The 19,447-nt window shown below is 40.2% G+C and overlaps 1 protein-coding gene across 1 annotated transcript in view; it reads left to right on the top strand.

Moving 5' to 3' along the window:
- Positions 1 to 19,447, top strand: part of tpk1 (thiamin pyrophosphokinase 1) — a 57,504-nt gene that overhangs the window by 26,894 nt on the left and 11,163 nt on the right. Inside the window, 2 exon segments of the mRNA XM_068582254.1 lie at positions 4,114 to 4,260; positions 8,663 to 8,771. Of these exon segments, the coding sequence (XP_068438355.1) occupies positions 4,114 to 4,260; positions 8,663 to 8,771 (256 nt within the window).

Below are 19,447 nucleotides of genomic sequence, written 5' to 3'. Positions count from 1 at the left end.
TTCTCCACTCTGTTAAGTAAGTAAGTAAAGCTCTCCTCTCACTCAGCCTCTGATAGCTCAGCGCCTTAAGCAAAGCATTCATTCCTCAGTTACTTAAGATGAGCGACTCAGAGGTCAATGGTGTAGGCATGTGGTTGACTCGGGGCAGATCTGAGGTGTGTGTGTGTGTGTGTGGGTGTATGAATACAAAACAGCCTGATGCTGCGGGAGAAAACGCACGCTCACACAACGTTCCCCGAAGACATGAGTGTTGGAAAAATATCATTGGAATAATATGAGCCACATTTACACCTACGCGTAAAATGCAACGGGTAATCAAGGTTTGCCAGATTTAAAATGAAATACTTTTGTTGTGATATGTTCAAAGTGTAAAGCATTTCTGAACAAACGGATATCCAAAAACTCCAAAAGGAGCTGCCAGCCATTGCGAAGCCTCGTGCCTAGCCAGCTGCTTCAGAGCCAGGCGCAGAGATCGGATCCAGGGATGGAATCGATTTCTATTTCGACTCTAAAAGCCTGAGCCGAGTTTTGCACGATATGTACATTACATGAGGAGAATTTGCACAGGCTAATATGACAATATTTGCCATGTAATTGCCATAATTTCAACAAAGATCAGTTTTAAAATCATGTGTTTCTGTTTATCTGTTTCTGTCTCTTCGCCCTCTCTCACACTCTTTCTTCATCTCTATTTCCTTCACTGTCAGAATCTTTAAGCAGCGCGTTGAGTGTTGCTCCAATCACTGGCGAGTGCCACAATCACTTCACCTCTTAGTGCTGATGAAAGACCATGAAGAAGATGCTCGCACCCACACGAAAATGCACGCCATCTCATACAGTATGCATGCGTGTTGTCACATTTTTCTTTTTCGCTTATATTTGTGGGTGTTTGGATTAAAGAGAGGATATCCTTTTGTCCTTCCATGAGCTATTTTTCGCGTGGCCTGGCTAATATTTGCTCAGTCTTTGAACTGACGCTGAGTGTTTGTCCATCTGTCTGCCTGCGAGAGATAGGAGCCTGGCAATCAGTTTTTGATGTTCTATAAGAAGAATTGCTGATGATGACTTTTTTAGTTTGTTGACCTGGCTTTTTCCTCTTTTCTTTACCCACTATGACTCTTATTTTAACTTGTTGTTCCCTTTAACAATTTAGTGTATGGTTTTTACAAGCAGATCTTTTTTTAATTGTATGATGCCCTTGTCTTTCTCCACTTTGCTTACTTTCACTACTTTTTCCAGCTACTTATCCTGTTTACTTGAATTGATCACATAGATGTAATAATAGCAGGCTGTTTTGCAGGTTAGATTATTGTGCTCCTGTTTTGGCTGCTTAAAATTCCACATATTAGCCCCCAAATGTTTTCCCTTGCACAGCTTAGCGCTTGATTTATAGAATTTGTCTTGTATTGTGTTGGTAGACATCCCAAAGAATGGTATCGGAGGATTATGGTGGGTGGATGAGTGTGTGTGAATATATTTATGTGTGTGTGTTTACGTCTCAATGTGTGTCTATGTGCCTATCTACATTGTGCATGTGTTTGTGAAAGGCTGGTCTGTGTGTGAACATTTGGTATCCGTTTGTGTATGTACTTGTTGAAGTGTGTGCTGCAGCCCAACATCTGGTGTACTTATGTGTGCGTGTCTGTTTGTCTTGCCAGAGCTCTGTCCTAGTTAGCTTCTCTCCTCTTGCTTTACGCAGCACTACTGCTTTCATTTCTCTCTTGTTTTCTCTGGTTATCGGTTCACAGCATCTCCAACAAATGGATATGAGGATGTTTTTTTCTGTTGATCTCCGAGCCAGCATCGCTCGCTCTGGCTCCCCCGGCCAATCAGGAGACGGTGTGGTCGGATCTGTAGAGCCAGTTTGTTAGATTCTCTTCATTCAGTCGTAAGATTCTTCTTTCCCTTCTTGTTTTTTTTGTTTTGTTTTTATTAAACACACATGAAACATGAACACATACAAATTCTAACTGTTGTATGGATTTTAATATGCATAGCGGACAACAAAAAGTGTGATGGGAAGCGAGAGATTGTGCAAGCTTGTGTGTCATCAGACACTGAAACACTGAACATCCTTTTTTTTTCTCATTGCTCCTTTTTTTCTCTTTCAGTTTTGTTTGCTGAGGTTGTCTGGATATGGCCACTTATGTTTCTGCATCATTGGCCGTTTTAGTGCTGTAAATACTTACTGAGTGAGTGAGTGAGTGAGTGACTGAGTGAGTGAGTGAGTGCTGTTTTTAAAGATACCCCCAGTCCTTGAACAATTGAGCTTGAGTCTGAGACCCAAAGACGGTACAGAGATTTATGAATGCTTGGAGTTTCTGCGTAGATTATTGTAGTGAATTTCAAATTTGTTTCAAGCATTTTAAAATTGTTGTTAAATTACTCTCTCTCTCTCTTTCTCTTTCTCTTTCTCTCTCTCTCTCTCTCTCTCTCTCTCTCTTTCTCTCTCTCTCTCTCTCTCTCTCTCTCTCTCTCTCTCTCTCTCTCTCTCCATCTAGTGTTGTTATGTACAGTTTAGGTGATGCCTCTGCATGTGGGGGCGTCAGCCAGATGTTGAAATAAACTCAATCTCCTCGCACTTGTTTTTACTCCATCGCCTGAGGCCGGAAGTCAGCAACAATAGATCCCAGTGGGGAAATAGTGAGCTCCCGTTATGTACAGTACGGAGCGACAGCACACGTTTGATCGGCGCTCTTTCACCTTTTGAATGATGTTGAATACGTTGAGGTATCGGCAGGTTCTTTAAGTAGTAAAGAGGAAATAGAAAATATGTTTAGATGGATTTTCAGCTGACACTATTTCCTGTGCTGTAATGCATCTCGTGGGCTAATGCATGCACATACACTTACACCCAGAAAGAAAACACTCAAGCATCTCTCTTGAGCTAAGAGGGGTACATTCTCAAAGTTAGAATCCACAGAAGGAAACATGTGCATTGTCTGTTTATGTGTGTACTGTATCCGCCCAATGTTAAGCTGCAGCACAGCATTAGCAACCGTAATAGAAAGTATATTTCCCTCTTACATTCTGTTTACTTATTAATTCATTTGCAGTATGTGGTTGAAGTGAAAACACTGACGTCAACTGTGAGTGATGGTACTGTATTGGGAGCGTTTTCCGTGCTGGGCTGACTGTCGTCAGCCTCTGACAGCGCCTCTGCCCTCTAGACTCTGTTGGGTTTTAGGGCTGTCAGCACTGGTGCCTGACTGCTCGGGGACTTTTATGGCGATATAACTGCTGAGAGATGTAAATATTGTATGTAAGGGAACTGCTGCCTCAAAGTTAAGAAGAAGCTCATTTTAGCTGTGAGGTTGCAGGAAATGGCATTAGTTTAAGTCGTCAACTTACCTGATCTGCTGTTTACATGTCCGCCTCTTAATTTAAAGGACTGATGTTGTTGAACATCGTTGTAATGGTCCAAATTAATTGTGTGATCTACCACTGTTTGTCTGTCCTCCTTTTCAGGTTTCTCTTCATGCTATATGTCCTTGCTTCCTTTTTTTTATTCAATGTTTATGTGTCCCAGTGGCATTTGTTGTCATACTTGTTTTTTTGTTGAGTTAAAAGTTGAGCGATATTCTATATTTATATTATTGCCCAAAAATTCCATGAAAAGACTAACACCAATAATTCAATAGTCTTATTACTTTCAGTCTGTGGAAGGTGTCCTTTTGTTTGGTCCCTTTCTCGTGGAGCCGATGTCTCAGGAATATCTTGAGAGAATTATGTTCATATTTAACACAAACTCCCACTTGAACTCAAGGTTGACGTGATTTAAAAAGCACATTTTCAGCCCCAAGTCTATACTTACTATGCTAATTATTACTATATCACACACATATCTATACGCATAATATTACGAAGTGGGGACATTTTGGACAGACGCGGTTGATGGACAACCACGAGGCAGACATTCTAGATTTGCATATATCATACTCCTTTTCCCACAATTAGTCAAATATCTTTCCTTTTTGTTTTGTTTTTCTGCAACCGCTTCTGCCGTCATTTCTCTTCATTGAAACAAACGGCAGCATTCTGCCGGAGAACCAGTCCAGTAGATCAAACCATGGCGTCCTTTTGTGTCTTATTAAATTCTGTGTGTCTTTCCAGGTGGATGCCATAGTGACACTGGGCGGTCTGGCAGGCAGATTTGACCAGACCATGGCGTCTGTTGAGACCCTCCACCACGCTCTGCCCATGACACGACTCCCCCTGTTGATGATACAGGGGACTAGCCTAATATGTCTTCTCAGACCCGTGAGTGTATTATAAACACACATTGGCCAGAGCCTTTTTTTTCCACAGGTGTAGTAAAATCCAACTGGAAAAGTAAAGTTGTTCCACTCATAACCTTGTCGCTGAATCATATATCCTTGGATTCTTAGTCTCCCAGTATTTCATTTCATGAAGGTGCCAATTATGGCTGTATCTGTTTTTAAAGTTGAGTATTGAAAGGACACTCACAGGGAGACCCAAAGTATAAATTCTTTGCATTAGACTAACCATAGATCCATCTTTATATTCATATATAGTCTATGTGACATAAACATTCTGCTCTCCTGCTCCAACATCTCCTACCCCTTCGAATCCTTCCTCCCTCAGTCCTTGTCTTCATTTTCTGTTCTCTCTCAAAACCTTTCTTTTCCCCGCTTCGCTTCCCTGCTTCCACCTTGATTGGAGTGTTGAACACTTTGATTCTTTGTTAAATAATCACTTCAAGCACCACCAACACACACACTCTTCTCTGCTCTTATGATGCCCCAATTTTATGTTGTGCATGAGAGAGAGACTGATTTTCTTTTGATGCTCCCAAATTTGTTTTTCCTCAATGCCAGACACTTTTCCATGCTCCTCAGTTGATTGAGTTTACAAGTGGGCCGAGCTGACGCCATTTGGGACACACAGAGTTTTTCCCCCCCCCTATGTTGTTTATTTGCAGAATCTTCAGGACAAACAACTAACTGTCACACTTCCTGATGACACCTTGTAATGCGCTAAGTAAACCCTTCTATCATACACTCCCTCCCTACTTCTTGTCATTATTCCAAAGGCGCGTTGTCATTTGCTGCTTCATACCTCGACACCTCCAATTAATCTTACTTCAGTGAGGGTAAATTAAGCTCGTTTGTCAACGCAGCTCCAATTCGCCAACAACTGATGAACGCAGACGCCTTTACATGAAGGTGAACGCAACCTTCGAGAGACCCAGTACTATTTGTTCCAGTTACATCTGTAATTGAAGTGTTTACAACTTTTGCCAAATATCTTCACCACCCGTATTCCATGCAATCACAGCCTCGTTACGTGCTTAGCTTTGGGGATACGCCAGCACGATTATTACATACACAGTTGTTCATGCTCGATAGACAGTTGAACACAAACACACACAAAACAAATAAAGACCAGAGGTAATTTACCACGTATGTCCATTTTGCTAATTGGACAAGTGGGACTATGTCACCTGAAAATGTTGCTGATGAAACCCTAAAGCTACTTTATGATTTAAATGTCCCATTAAACATACACATTTTAGAAAATGAGTCAAGTCACAGACATAGTATGATTTAATCAGCATTGTGTCTTTAGTTTGTTTTAGCTTTTGTTTCCCAAATGAGTTGCTTAAGTGGGATTATGCTATTTTTGGGAATATGCCAAAATGTTTTTTCTATAGCTGGCTCAGGGCACGACATGAGCCTCTCGTCTTTTATTAAATTATGGATAGGGATACAGCGAGGGTTTCAGGTTTGATTATTCTCAGTCCCTACACGACAAGAGGATGTTTTAATCAGTCTAGGTCTCAAGGTGACGCTAAATTTACTCGATTTGAAGAAAGAAAGAAAAAAAGTTGCACTGAGTTCATCTGTTCTGTCAGGATTTTTTTTTTGGGAGTCTTTGTCGTATATCCACATTTACTCAAGTTAGTGTGCCATCCCCCGAAGATCCTTGAGAGACCCGTTCTCAGTTTTTTGGGACATACAATGCACAGTGCTGTGTCAGCCCAATCCGTGCTATAAATCACTCTATAAGCACACACACACTCCAGGTCAACCGGATGAGCTTGTTTACCTGATGCCCTTTTGAGGAGTGAAACTTGTCAGTGCAAGAGCTGATTTAGATGACATAGTGTGTTACACCTGAGGTATGTTAATATATCCCAATTTAGCAACCATGTGGCATTCAAATAAATAAATAATATATAAATATGCGCTAAAGAAGTGGTCCAGGGCGGTCTGTTCTGTACTTGGATAATCAATTTAGTGTAACAAAAGCAAGACAACAAAGATACAAATCTCAACTTTGTTCATAGAATTCAAATCTTAAAGATGACAACTTATTTTTTAAATTGCCCTTCCATTTAATATTTTAACCTAACAGTTGCTTGATTTTTTGTGCTGCTCCAAGACAGTAAAGGTCAGCTGAAGAACAGCATCCTCGTAGAAAAGTGTAAGGACCAAATGACTTGTGGGTAATGGTTTTAATTCAAAATGACTTATGTAACATTTTAGGGAAATTCATGACATTCATAGTTATGTTTAATTGTCTTAATAAATACATTGTGTGCCTCACTAAAATTGATAAGTTGATATACATGGAAACCATCTTGCATGCTTTAAAAATTGAGTGTTAGCATTGTCATTGTGAGCATGTTAGCATGCTGGCTTAAGTATTGGGCTCAATGAGTTTAGGTACATTTGGTATACTTTGCCAAAGACTCAAAGGTTTTTTTTTAGGTTTCTTATTCCTATTTCTCAGTTATTACTGTGCACATAAATCTGCAAATTACACAAACAAACTCACTTGTAATGGTAGCATTGCTAAAATGCCTGCTTTTTGTTTGTTTTGTATTGCCGTTTTTAAATATTTTACAAAAATAATTTAAATTGGAACTCAAATCTAACACCCAAGTGCTGCAGTCTTAACACAAAGAAAATATGACAAAATGAAAACAAAAAAATGTTCAATGACGTGTGTGAAGTTCATTACATGGCTTTCTTTACATCCGTTTTAAGTTCAAAACACTGCATTAGATTTGTCTAAACAGCAACAAACTAAACTTTCCCCATACAGTTCAATCCTCATCCCTCTGCTCTTTTGTGTTCTGGCTAAGACGTTGCTATTGCATTTAGCGGCTAGCTCTACAACCAGAAAGGAGCGTTATCCTGTGTTGTGTGTCCTCATCTGCAGGTTTGCCATTCTCTCTGTTGTTCCTCACTCACTCTCACCATGACACACTTACACAAAGCGACTGTGTGTATGTTTAGAAAACAACCTCCGGGATGTTTCCTTAAGACCAAACGCGCCAACGCTTAGCATTTTTCCATTTTTTTCCTTCCCTCTGGCTTCACAGCTCTATGAAGCCAAGCAAAGGAAACTCTGCTTTAAACATGTCACACTTTCAAGATTTCAAACTCCTAATTGAGGGTGCCTGTCTCTGGTGTCTTTGTCTGTGTGTCTGATTCTTTTAGATCAGTAGTTCTCAACCTTTTTCCGGGATATACCCGCTGTGAAATAATTACCCTAACCAGTGCAAAGCATTTCTGGCTCAACAAAAATATGTAATTCACAGCGCCGTACCATCAGTATCTGATTTAATATTGAATAGATGAAAATCAGTTAATGAACTTAACTTATGGTATATGTTATTGAATATTTATTAAATAACCATTTTTAAAGGATTTTAGAATAGATGCTAATTTTAAATGTGTTTTTTACAAATCTCACGTAGCCCCATCTGAGAACCACCGTTATAAAGGACGGGTCTACAGTCATTTCTAGCTATCTAGCTTTTTTGGTTTAAGCGTGGATGTATGGCCATTTGAGAATATGTGGCACTTGTAGTATGCAGATATTAATATTTAATATTTTAGGCAGTATCCAGCGGATGCAGCATTGACCTACCAAATACATGCGTGTGTGCTTTAATGAGATTGAGGTGTTTCTTTGAATCTTTTTTCGTACGCTGTGAATGAAAGGAACTTCGTTTTGACCTTTTCACATTCCAGCGTCAGGCTTTATTATAACGAGTACATTCAGAGCAAAATTCATCTTTATTCAGCTGGAAGAGTCTGACACTACCTTGCACGATGTTTTTTTTAAAGGAATGCTGTGACTTTTTGAAAAGAAAATCATATTTATTTTCTTTGTCGAGCACTTCATAATAATGACTTAATTGTACCTCAAACAAAAACATAATCTGTTCCTCACACATCATTACAAATTCAACCATCCTCCCCCGTCATCATTGTATACTTTTCTTTGAGCTACAGCATACAACTACTACGCTAGAATATGCTGCCCTTCAACTTGAAGTGAGGTATTCATTTCTGTACAAACGAACTGTTTTTCAAGTGAGAAACTACTTGTTGATTCCCTGTGACGCTCAGTAAAATGGACTAAAATTCAAAATGGCAAGGTTTCTTTTTTAAGTGTGAGCAGGAACTGAAAATGGGTTGCAGCACTGACAAGAGCAATCATTTATTTTAATGAGCCTTGGTCCCTGGGCGGAGTAGCTCAGTTTCTCATTTGGGGCTGCAAAAGTCTAAGAAGTCTTGCTCCACATTTGTTTTCTCTTTTTCTCCCTATCTCATTGTTTCCACCTGTCATCAGCGCTGGCACACATGCACAGAAAAGCACTCATTCATTTCCCGTGTGTCAGCAGGGCAGTCACAGACTAGAGGTGAACACGGGCCTGGAGGGGGACTGGTGCAGCCTCATTCCAGTGGGCGGACCGTGTCAAACAACCACGACTGGGCTGAAATGGAACCTGGGTGAGTCTCTTTCTTTTCACTTCGAGCATTTGATTAATGCTCTCAAGCCAATAATTTGTCTCCGACTTCCTTTTTTTACTTTACTTTGTCGACTTTGTTTGTAGGCTCAGTCACGAAGATCTCTTCAGACATATTAAGTCCAAAACTGTTTTTTCTTAACAATGAACTTCTTTTGTCACACATGTATGAATAATAACAAAAAGGTATTCTTTATAAGAACATACTACTTCTTTCCTGACTCTGATTAATACAATTATCCTGCACATGTCGAGAAAAAACAGACATGTGAAGCGAAAAGAAGGAACACAATGGTTCTCATGAAGGAAATTGTTTGTATTGCTACGGCTAAAACTTTGTCACTTTATGTTGTGAGTTTTGCTCAAATGGGTGTTTTAAATCCCTGATTCACCAAACCGTCTTCACCAGACAAAAGTATTGTGAGATGTTCATGTTTGCCTGATTAATTCCACCTGTTTCCACCATCGTCAGGATATGCGCTGTAATGGCTAGACATTATAAGTTTGCATGTTCAAGTGTCATTCACATAATTGTTGCCAAAAATGAAATAGAAGAATTTATCTTGGCATAAAATGAAAGCAAAGTCTCAAGCAATGGTAGTAATGGTATGGTGAACAGAATTTCAACTTTGCATTAAGTTTTTATCGTCACATATTTTATTTAGCTTACTTAAAATAATTCGGATGAAGGTTTTATGATTGTTATGTCAGGTGTTTTTCACCTGTGGAGAGAAGCTGTAAGTATAAGTACCTGACCTGAATGACAAGGCTAAACCACTGGGGAATGTTGTTTCTACTTCAGAGAAAATTGTGAGCTTTGAATCGTACGTGGCCCTTATGAACCATTCTGTTCGCATTAGTGGTTCTTTCATGAGACCCAGTGTCTCTCCTCCTCCATATGTCTCTGGTTAAATTGGTCCAAAAGAGCCGAGATACTTTACAAGATTGGTGGTGGCATGTGGCCTGAAGATACGTGTCTCGGGTCTATAGTTGAAAAAGAGAACGTTCTTGCTGAGATTTGAAGACCACTGCAGACGTCACCGGGGATTTCAAACATCAAGTGTCTTCACATAACCGTTAGCTGCCAAGACCGCAAACTTACATTTATACTCACACTGGAAAACGACTTCCACTGGATTTTCGACACGCATCAACACGATCCAGTTCTTTGGACAAGTTTCATAAATTGGAGACGCATGCCACACTGAGCTTTTTATGTTCGTGAACATTGTATGGAAATCCAATCAGACAGCCCGTCTGACGACTGCTGTGGTCTTAGCCCACTCTAGGCCTTATAGCCAGCTGTGCTGTTAATGAGTTGGCACAGACCAACCTGTCATCAGTGCGAAGGAAACCTGGACCTTCTGTCAGTGGGTTTGTCTGCTTCTTGGTCAGTGTCCACTCTCAGTGTCTGTGTGTGCTTGTGCGTATGCTTCTGGGACTCTATACACTTGAGGGAGCATGCTGTTGTCTCCGTGCTTGTTTGAACAAGCCTATGTGTGTGTTTGTGTGTGCACCTCGAGCCTCGTTTATTAACTTGTTTTTGTGTGCATGTGTGTATATATTTACTCAGCGCACCTGTGAGATGGCCTTCTGAGTGGTAATGAGAGGCACTTTATACATGAGAGTCCTATGCAGATTAGCCAGTGATAACAAGATGCATAATTAATAATATGCATATTTAGAAGGCTGGAACTAATGATTTCCCATTGGGGTTGGGATGAAGGACCAGAATATGAAACAAAAATTAGGAATGTCTTTTTCCTCACATGTGGCGGCATGTATGGGACATTATATAGTAACAGTGCATATTGTGCTCCCATCTTTTGTCTGCATTTTAAACAACTTTTAAAATGTGTGTCTGTGGATGGTTTTCACTGCAACTTGCTCAGGGGGGCAACTCAGCTCTGTGTCCCTCTCTGGTGACACTAAGCCTCTTTAGAAGTCCATTGAAATGATCCCCCACACTTGGGTTCAAAGCCTTTCTGTGATGAAAAATATATGATCTTTCTATGAAGAAAGAGTTTTGAGCTGTCAGCCATTACAGTCTTGTTGCCCCAAAGGGGGCTTTTTGCTTACATCTAGAGCTTGTTTTAACTTTTGCTTGAAAGAATAAAATTCTGCAATGATTCATGTTTCTTTATCCAAAAGCGTATTGAGAAAACTTTTCTTTTGCTTGTTCTACTCAAAGGGAGTGTGCAGGATGAGCTGACCTACCCTTGGCCTAAGTTAATTATATAGTATTATTTCTTTTTTTTAATGTTCGTTCATATTTTATATTGCTGGAAAATTAGTTCAGACACAGTACACATGTACGCTGACACAGCTTCCCTTGAGCTCGCAGTGAGAGGATACAATATTTTCTCTTGTCAAAGTTTGTCTTGAGTATCGATCATTTATATTTTCTCTGCAACGGTGAGAGGCTTGATTTAGCAATAACATGAAAGCATTGAAATAAGGTCCTCATGTACAGTAACACACAGTTAGAGCAAGCAAAATAGCTTAAATACATTAGACAAAAGACAATGGGGAAAAATCCCACCACCACCATAAGCAAAACTCTTTTCACTTCCCTTGTAAAGTCAGAGGTTTAGCCGTGGATATCTCATAACTTGAAGAAAATACTTTAGTAGATACCAGTTGTGGAAATGTGTTTGTTTGATTGATCCTTTAAGAGACGAGGTTGAGGCAGATACACCAAAGGCGGTATTCACCAACATTCTGAGAATACTCTCAGACGGTTCCTAATTTAGCCTTTAGCAAGGAGTGGATTTAGAGAACTCCTCAAAGCAACTCTGCGCAAACACGGGGTGGAAACTTTTACCTTCCTGTGAGTGCTTGACCCTGTTGCTCCGCATGACACATTCTTTTAAAAATATATAACTGGTTGATCCAAAAAAGAAAACTGTCCTCAAAAATAAAAAAAAATGATTTAGGAATGCTGTCTTATTAAAGGAACATCGCTGTTGGATATAAGATAATCCTTAATTACTCCCTCAGCAGGGAAATAGATTCTAAGACATAGGCCGACTTTAATAGTATACTACAACATATTACAGTTGTTTGTTGATATTCGTTAATTTACTTACTGTGTTGCTAATGTCTATTCATCATGCTGGTTAGAAATGAGTGGAGGAAAAATGGCTCAGTTTACATCAGTATATCTGACTGCTGGCCTGTCTAGTCGTTGGTCTGCATGTTAATCTATAAACCAGCAAACACTGTTTTATTGTCCCAGCTGCCAAATATCTTAGTCTAGTGATCATTTTCATTTCTGGCATTATATAGTGTTATTGTGTTGGGTGGTTTGTTCAGCATTTAAAGAATATGTCTCCTACCTCTCCGTCTTTCCACCATTTAAGGAAGTATAAACCTCCATAAAATCCTCCTTAAAAGGATCTTGTCTTAACTGGAAGGGGGAATTCTTTAGCAACGTCAACTTTCTATGACTGCCCTTATAATGTCATTAATAGGAGCTCCTCTTTGTACGAGGAAGCTTTATGGATAGAGTGGCAGTCATACGAGAACCTTGGAGCTTTTGGGTTGATGCCTATTGGTACAGTACCAGGGGAAAGGAGATACTTACTGCTGGCAGCACATTCAACCCCTGGAGGTCATGGAAGAAGCAATCTGCTCAGAATCTTCTGCACTTCCCTTGTATTTACTTACTTAGCAGGTAATTGTCAATCAGATCAATTGACATGTACGATACATTCTAATCAGACATTTGAAAGAAAAGTAAGAAAGAGGGGATAGTTAGTGAATGTTGGAAAGCAAAGTGTTTACCAGTAGACTTGAAACTGACATGAGGAGTTCACTAACTAGCCTTGATTTGCTCATGTCGGTGTGTCTATTAAGTTGATGTTTTCCACAGTTGTCCCTTTAAATAAAACTGCATCACCCTGACCGCGCTTCAGTTTTGGTTTATGCCTCTTTTTGTATTAATTCTGCATTTTTAAAGCGAAGGCACGTTTAGCTTAATGCGCTAATGCTTAGCATACTTAAAATCTGATTATAGTAGCAGATTTTAAAAGCAAGTCTGCACTGTTTTTTATGTATTTTTTGTTGATATTTTGCCTTTATTTTAACCAGGAAGTCCTTGTTGCACAAATGCACTTTCTGCATCAAACTTTTCAGAGCTTTCAGCCTGTTGGGCAGCAAGGGAGAAAAGGGGAGTCGAAAGAGCAATCTGCATCATCACAAGGCGGTGGAGAAAGCCGTGGATGGCCGTGTGGCTCAAGAGAGTCTTTGTTGAGACCGCTGTCTAATGAAAGGACTGCACTGCGGTAATGATACTAAAGGAAGGGAGTGTACTACTAAATAATAAAGTGACTGCAGTGTAGTAAAAGTAACAATGTAGGAGGGAAGTGCTCAATGAAGTGACTGCTATGTACTAATATCAATGCTGGGGGACCACGCGTGTTGTGTATAGTATCCTGAATGTAATTTGATGAGCTGTGCCGGTCGGAGACGGATGGACTCCTGAGCTGTATCTTCCAATTTGCACTCATTCTAATCTTGTCTCTGGCCGACACTCTTGCTATCCTCCCTCTCATTATTACATACTGTCAGCTGAGCTCCATATCCCCTTCTGTATGTTACATGTATTTTCAATCATCAGTTCTGAAATCCCCCGAGGAAACGGCCAGTAAATACTGTCACATATTGCTTGTCCTATGTCTAAGTGTCCGTACATGAGTGAGCTGGCATGCATGCATATGTGTGTATTTCAGATGGGTTGTGGGATTTGGACAGCAGCTCAAGGCAATATTCCATAATGATGTAATTTCCCATCATTTGATTAAAGTTAATGTCACATGCAAACATGCCATTATACACCCCACTCTTCCAGTTATTTGTGATAAACTGACAGGATTGTGTCCAGAATATCTGCATGTGGAAGATTATGGAATGTGATGGGACTTGTGTGGGAGCTTTTAGCAGGGGCTTGTATGCATGCACACACACACACACACACACACACACACACACACACACTCAAGGCTGTAGTCAATTTCCAGAGAGTTCCAGAGATTAACTCCAGGAAGTAACTGTGCCCGGCCAAGAAATAGTCCAGCACATAACCCCATGTATGCCACAATATACCGTTTTTATTCTGCATTTGTTTTTGCACTGTGACAGCGTATATGTGTATTTTTTCCCAAAACTACTCATTTAACGGTGCCCTCTGGAGTTTTTGTCCACTATTAAAGCTACCGAGATTTTTTTGGTGTGTGTGTGGACGCACACAAAGAGGCACATGCAAGCTCACGTGGGTAATGCAATACACATTCCAGCCAATGGTTTCATCCTGTTGCACTGATGAACTAGGTGGCATATCAAGAAATACACTAATGTTGGGGAGAAAACAAGCCTGGGATGTAGTAAACAATGCAGGTTTCAAATCAGCTTTGCAAATTTAAGAGGAAATACATTCAACACCTTTGTGAGACCCACACACAGTGGTACACACACAATGTGTTTGGGAGAGAACCACTGTAAACATAAAACTCCACAGGGTACCTTTAGGTGTTTGGAGTGTGACATGATTACTCAAATGAATTCTGTGGAGATACCTTTTTTTCCCCTGCACCGTCAACGTGCTTTGCCAAAACCAGGCATACACCTTCTTTTGAATGGGACGATTAAGACAAATGAGACGATTACTCGTGGTTGAGGATGGCTTCTCTCTGATGCTGCTCCTCCTGCCCTGGTCTAACTTTGACAGCAGTTTTCTCGCGACTTGTGACATCTGTCTGAGAAGTGGGACATGCTTCAGGGTTTCTGTTTCTGGCTCCAGCGACTTTGCTATGGTTTGGAGCCCTGATCCAATAATGTCAGCCTCGAGGTGGGGATTGTGCTCTTCTTCTGATGGATGGTTCTCTGCTGGAGAAGTGATTGTTCTCTTCTAGTGTGTTTCTCAAATAGGAAATATGCAAATCAAAGTTCAAGTTTAAGTACACACTGCACAGTCTTAATTAGCAGAACTGTGTATTGTCCACCTCTCCTGGTCGGCCTGCTTGATGGCTTGGCAACTTGTAGCTGTGGGAATGTGTATTGTGATAATGTCGTGATTAAATTTCTAATTTTCTTGCTTTTGTACGCATGTCAATTGAGCAGGCGCTTCTATTATTACTACTTTACTTGAGAGGTGGCTTCTTCTTCTCTGTTCACTTCTCAGTAGCCATTATTTGATAACAAAATAGGAATTTATAGGTTTTCTTGAAATGATTCTCTCTCTCTCTTTTCAGTTTAGGACTACTGATGTGTTGCTCTGTTGCCATGTTGTTTCTTTCCACCAGAAGTCTCGAGTTACATTCGTTCAAATTGCCCTGATTCTAAATGTCAGGCAGTACATCTGCTTCGTTCTTGGACCAAATTATGCAGGAAGCTTTTTCTGGTGTTTGTTTTTAGCTTCATGTGCTTGTTCCACCTGCATATAATTAAGGCTCAACATTAAGACTGTAAATGCAAAAAAAAGGAAGTACTACACTCCAAGTCAAACCCTTAAAATGGGAACCACCAAATGGGACCGTGAGTTTAGTTTGCTTAGAGAGATCTGACTTTGTTTGGCTTGATCATACAGCATATGAAAACCCAACTGTTTAGTTATCATGAGAGGGAGAAAAGCTAGAGGTGTTCAGGTCTTTTCATTTACCCTGAGGCTTCTACCTCGGGCTGTTTCCAATGTTTTTACTTGTAATTGCAAAGGTTGAAGTGCATTTCATTATGGCTTTAGTCTGGGGATAAAGACGGGACGAAGATAAAATGCCAAGGGAAGCGGGGTCAGTAATGGTGAGCATTATTCTGGATCTCATAATAAACATGCTCCCTATTTAGTCCCTTAATGCATTTTTGCAAGCCTAAATCGTTGTAGCATAAGCAGTGGCAGACTCAGCGAAGGTTTTTTTTTTTTCCTCATTTCCTTTACTGTAGGAGCTCAAACTGGATTGCTGATACCAATGATTATGCAAAATGAGGGTGAGTCCTTTGCGCTCTTGATTGGTCATGCCCTGGGAACTTAAACCCTGACCATGCTCTTGTCGGCCAGGCTCCGATTGTTGATTGGTGTTGCCGGCAGTAGCCCTTTCAGACCCCTGCCAATTTATTTGCATTAAGTAGCTGTAACCTCTATTTTTCCCTTGCTCATTTTGTGCATTCCATCGCCCTCGCTCTACCGTGCTGAAAATAAGTGGCAGTGGACCACCCACAGCAAATAACCACTGTAACATTAATCTTACGTATAGGGATGTCATTGAGGCTCCACAGTCATGAAAGTAGGAAAGGAGTTACCACTGAAAACCATCGACATGCCTTCTGATCACACTGTGCTTATGCGTGTGAATTTTCAAGCACATTAATGTTTATTTGGAAGTTGGGGTTTGCTCTGCACTCTCTATGGATTTATTTACACACCACTGATTATACTGTTTAGCAGAGTTTGTCATTAAATCACGCAGAGCTGGTGTTTTATATTCAGCTCTGCCAGCCTTGCACACACACTAGCTGCACTAAGGGGAAATGTTCGACCAACTGTACTGACACGGCAAAAACAAAGATGAAGTATTACATATTGAAGTCACAAAGTACTTTAGTTGGGGCGTTAATGATCGTTTTTTTTAAGCCTTTTGCATTTTTCATCCCTGTTTAGAAACTGTGGCAAACCTGTGAAGCCTTTACTTAACACACACCTACACATTGCTGCATCATGTTTTTTTTTTGTCTCCCTTGAAGCTTGTGCATCAGGGGGACCAGACACAAGCACCCAAAGGTGCAGCAAACGCGTAGCAAAGCTCTTTTATTGCACTCTGAAAGCAGTTATTGACACCTTATCTCACGCCAAGCACACATGTACACACAGATGCATTGTAGGGAGAAACCTATGACAAACATACAATGAAAATCACTATATATTTATCCCAGTAAAGCCCATTGTTATTTTCACAACATATTTAAATGACTCATAAAGTTACCTTATTTTCTACCCACTTACAGCTCAATCAATGTGTTGGAGGTTAAACTGATTGTTGTATGTTGTTGCAGAGTGTAAGATTGTGAAACTCCCCTGAAGGCATATTGATATTTCCTGTGAAAGTATTAAGCTAGCATTATCCCTTGACATGAATAGAAGGTGAGCCTTTCTGCTGAAGTTGGATTTTAGGAAAAGACAGCAAGTGTGGGCGGATGATTGAGAGGTAAGCGGTTCCACGTAGGTTTTCAGGCCTTGATAATGTTCCAGCTCAAAAATATGGATCCATAGACACTATTTTTCTTGCATACATTGGAGGTAGTTGCACACAAAATAAAATAACGTATTCAGGAGTTTAAAAAAAAGTACCATTATAAATATTTTATACAGGTAGGGGTGTATTTGGAGGAAATAAAGTCATTCAGAATGACTATTTTGTCACACACGGGACCATTTGCTCCTGTGATGCTCGTGTGTGGCAGAGAAGCTGGTGTCAGTGACTGAAATGGTATCACATTTCTTATGCTTGTATGTATGTATTTTACTTGCATCTAGAACATGTTGTCAGGTTTGCAACACTTTAAGGCTGCCTTTTCATTGTAATACATTCTATAACTTTCTATTGATGGGTTTTAAACATTTTAAAACCCAGAGCTTATTTTTGAATTTTCTCTCCTATCTTTTGCTTTCATGACTATTGTTTAATTGCATTTATGAATGCCAAACCATATAGGAGTATTTAAAGTAGAACAACATACGAGGAGTTTCCATTCTGCGCCAAACTGTGTTTTTTCTTATTTTTTTCTGTCATGGAAAGCCATGATTATGAGAATATAATTGCGCTCTCCGGGACAGAGAGCGAAGAGGTAGCCAGTGATTTTGAAGGAACAAAACCAGCGAACACCAGTTCCATTCTGGAGCCTTTTACTGGCAGGATGAGGGCTCCGTGATTATTTTTATATTTCACCTTTAAACAACAGCAACAGTGTGAATTGTCTGTGTCTCAATCAAAACAGGAGGAAGACGTAACACAGCGTGGTGGAAACATTAAGGAGAACCACCTCAGCCCCCACCCTGGGAGAGCTTTGATCATGGGAGACATACGACCAGAGAGAAGGAATCTCCACCTCCCTTCACATGTAATCTCCAACAGTTTTGACATAATCACCATAGCTGGAAAGTAGCATATGGGGGTTGCATTCAGCCCGCGTCCACATGGGTTGCTCCAACACAGGCAATGGCAGCGAGAGCTCTGATTGTACGCGTCTCCAGCACTCGGAAAGGTCTCACAGCCAGAGGTTTCTGCGTTCTAAACTGAGATGGACGGCTGGTCGCTCCAACGCGTGTCTTTCGGTTTAATTCAAGCCGTTAATATTTCAGGATTCTGCTGTAGTCTAATATTTGGGTCCAGCCCTAATAGCCCAGAGTGTACTGTACTATATTAGTGTAAGCCCAACAGCTAATGGACATTTGTTCTGTACGTTGAAATGACTAGGGTCAATTATATTTTGTGTTTGCTTTTCTCCATTGCAATGTCAGGACGTGCAACAGGTGCTCTGCACATAGCCTTTGTTTGTTTTGTCACAGCGCAGCAGCACCCTAAGATTTGTCTGTGCACCGGGCACTGTGGTTTTGCTGCTTTTCATTGCTTTATTCCTCCCCTAATTTATAAATTAGCATTGCACATAGCAAGCTGGGGCCCTGTGTGCTGATAGATTCCTCATTTGCTGTCGTGATAAGTAATAGGAAAAAGAATGGTGAATATGCTAAGAAACAAAAAGCACTCGACCCGTCCTGCAAATTTATCAAATTTAGCATTCATTCCTTTTCATCCACAACATGTTCCAAAGAACAAAAGGGCAGAAAAACAATTGTAAAACATTATTTTTATTATAGAGCACAATCTGGATTTTCTGTTTTTCACTGAGACCGAAATAACTGTCATGCACGTAGTGTGCCTGACCTTTTACGGGTTTGTAAGACACCAAAAATACAGCTGCAGTGAACACACATCCCATTAAGTTTTAGTCAATTACATAATTACAGGTTACTTCATCACTCGGTCTTAATTAAACAACATATTCTGCCTTCTCTTCCAGGCCCAGCAAATTAAATCTCAGACAAAAAAAGGTTCCTTTCCATGAGTAAGTAAGGCTTGAGTATGAAATAAGGCAGGTGGAGTTTTCTCTCTGCGAGCATGTATCTTATAAATATTTTTGCTTTACTAAAACACAGAACTGCTAATCTGTATCGACTTTGACTGAGCAGTTATTGTTGGTGATTTGAACATCTGTGTCTTTAACTAAAGAACTTGTCTTCTTGATAACTGACTCAGCATGTGAAGGAGCTCACGCACGGTAATTGGCAATACTCAGGGCTTGATTATCTCCAAGTGTCTAGGTGTCAAGTGTAGTATGTTTTATTTGAGAGCATTATCTCTGTACGAACAGATGTTCACAAAACTGTATATAGCGGAAAATTACGGTGAAATATGTATTCGGGTTTTCCTTCCACATCGACCATCTCTTAGTCAATAAGCGTGTAGAAGACTTAGATTCTAATATTACAAATGGTACTCATGCTATTGCACCCACGAAGGTGAAGTTTGTCTCCAGTAAGAAAAGATCTTCATGGAGGAATGTCACTCGTAAGAATAGGAAAGAGTAAGTGTCAAAGAGATGAGTGCAGGA

This window comes from Clinocottus analis, unplaced genomic scaffold (genome assembly GCF_023055335.1).
Source record: "Clinocottus analis isolate CAN_PGR_092001 unplaced genomic scaffold, fCliAna1.0.p SCAF_18, whole genome shotgun sequence".
Classification (NCBI taxonomy): domain Eukaryota; kingdom Metazoa; phylum Chordata; class Actinopteri; order Perciformes; family Cottidae; genus Clinocottus; species Clinocottus analis.
This window is presented reverse-complemented; position numbering and strand designations above follow the sequence as displayed.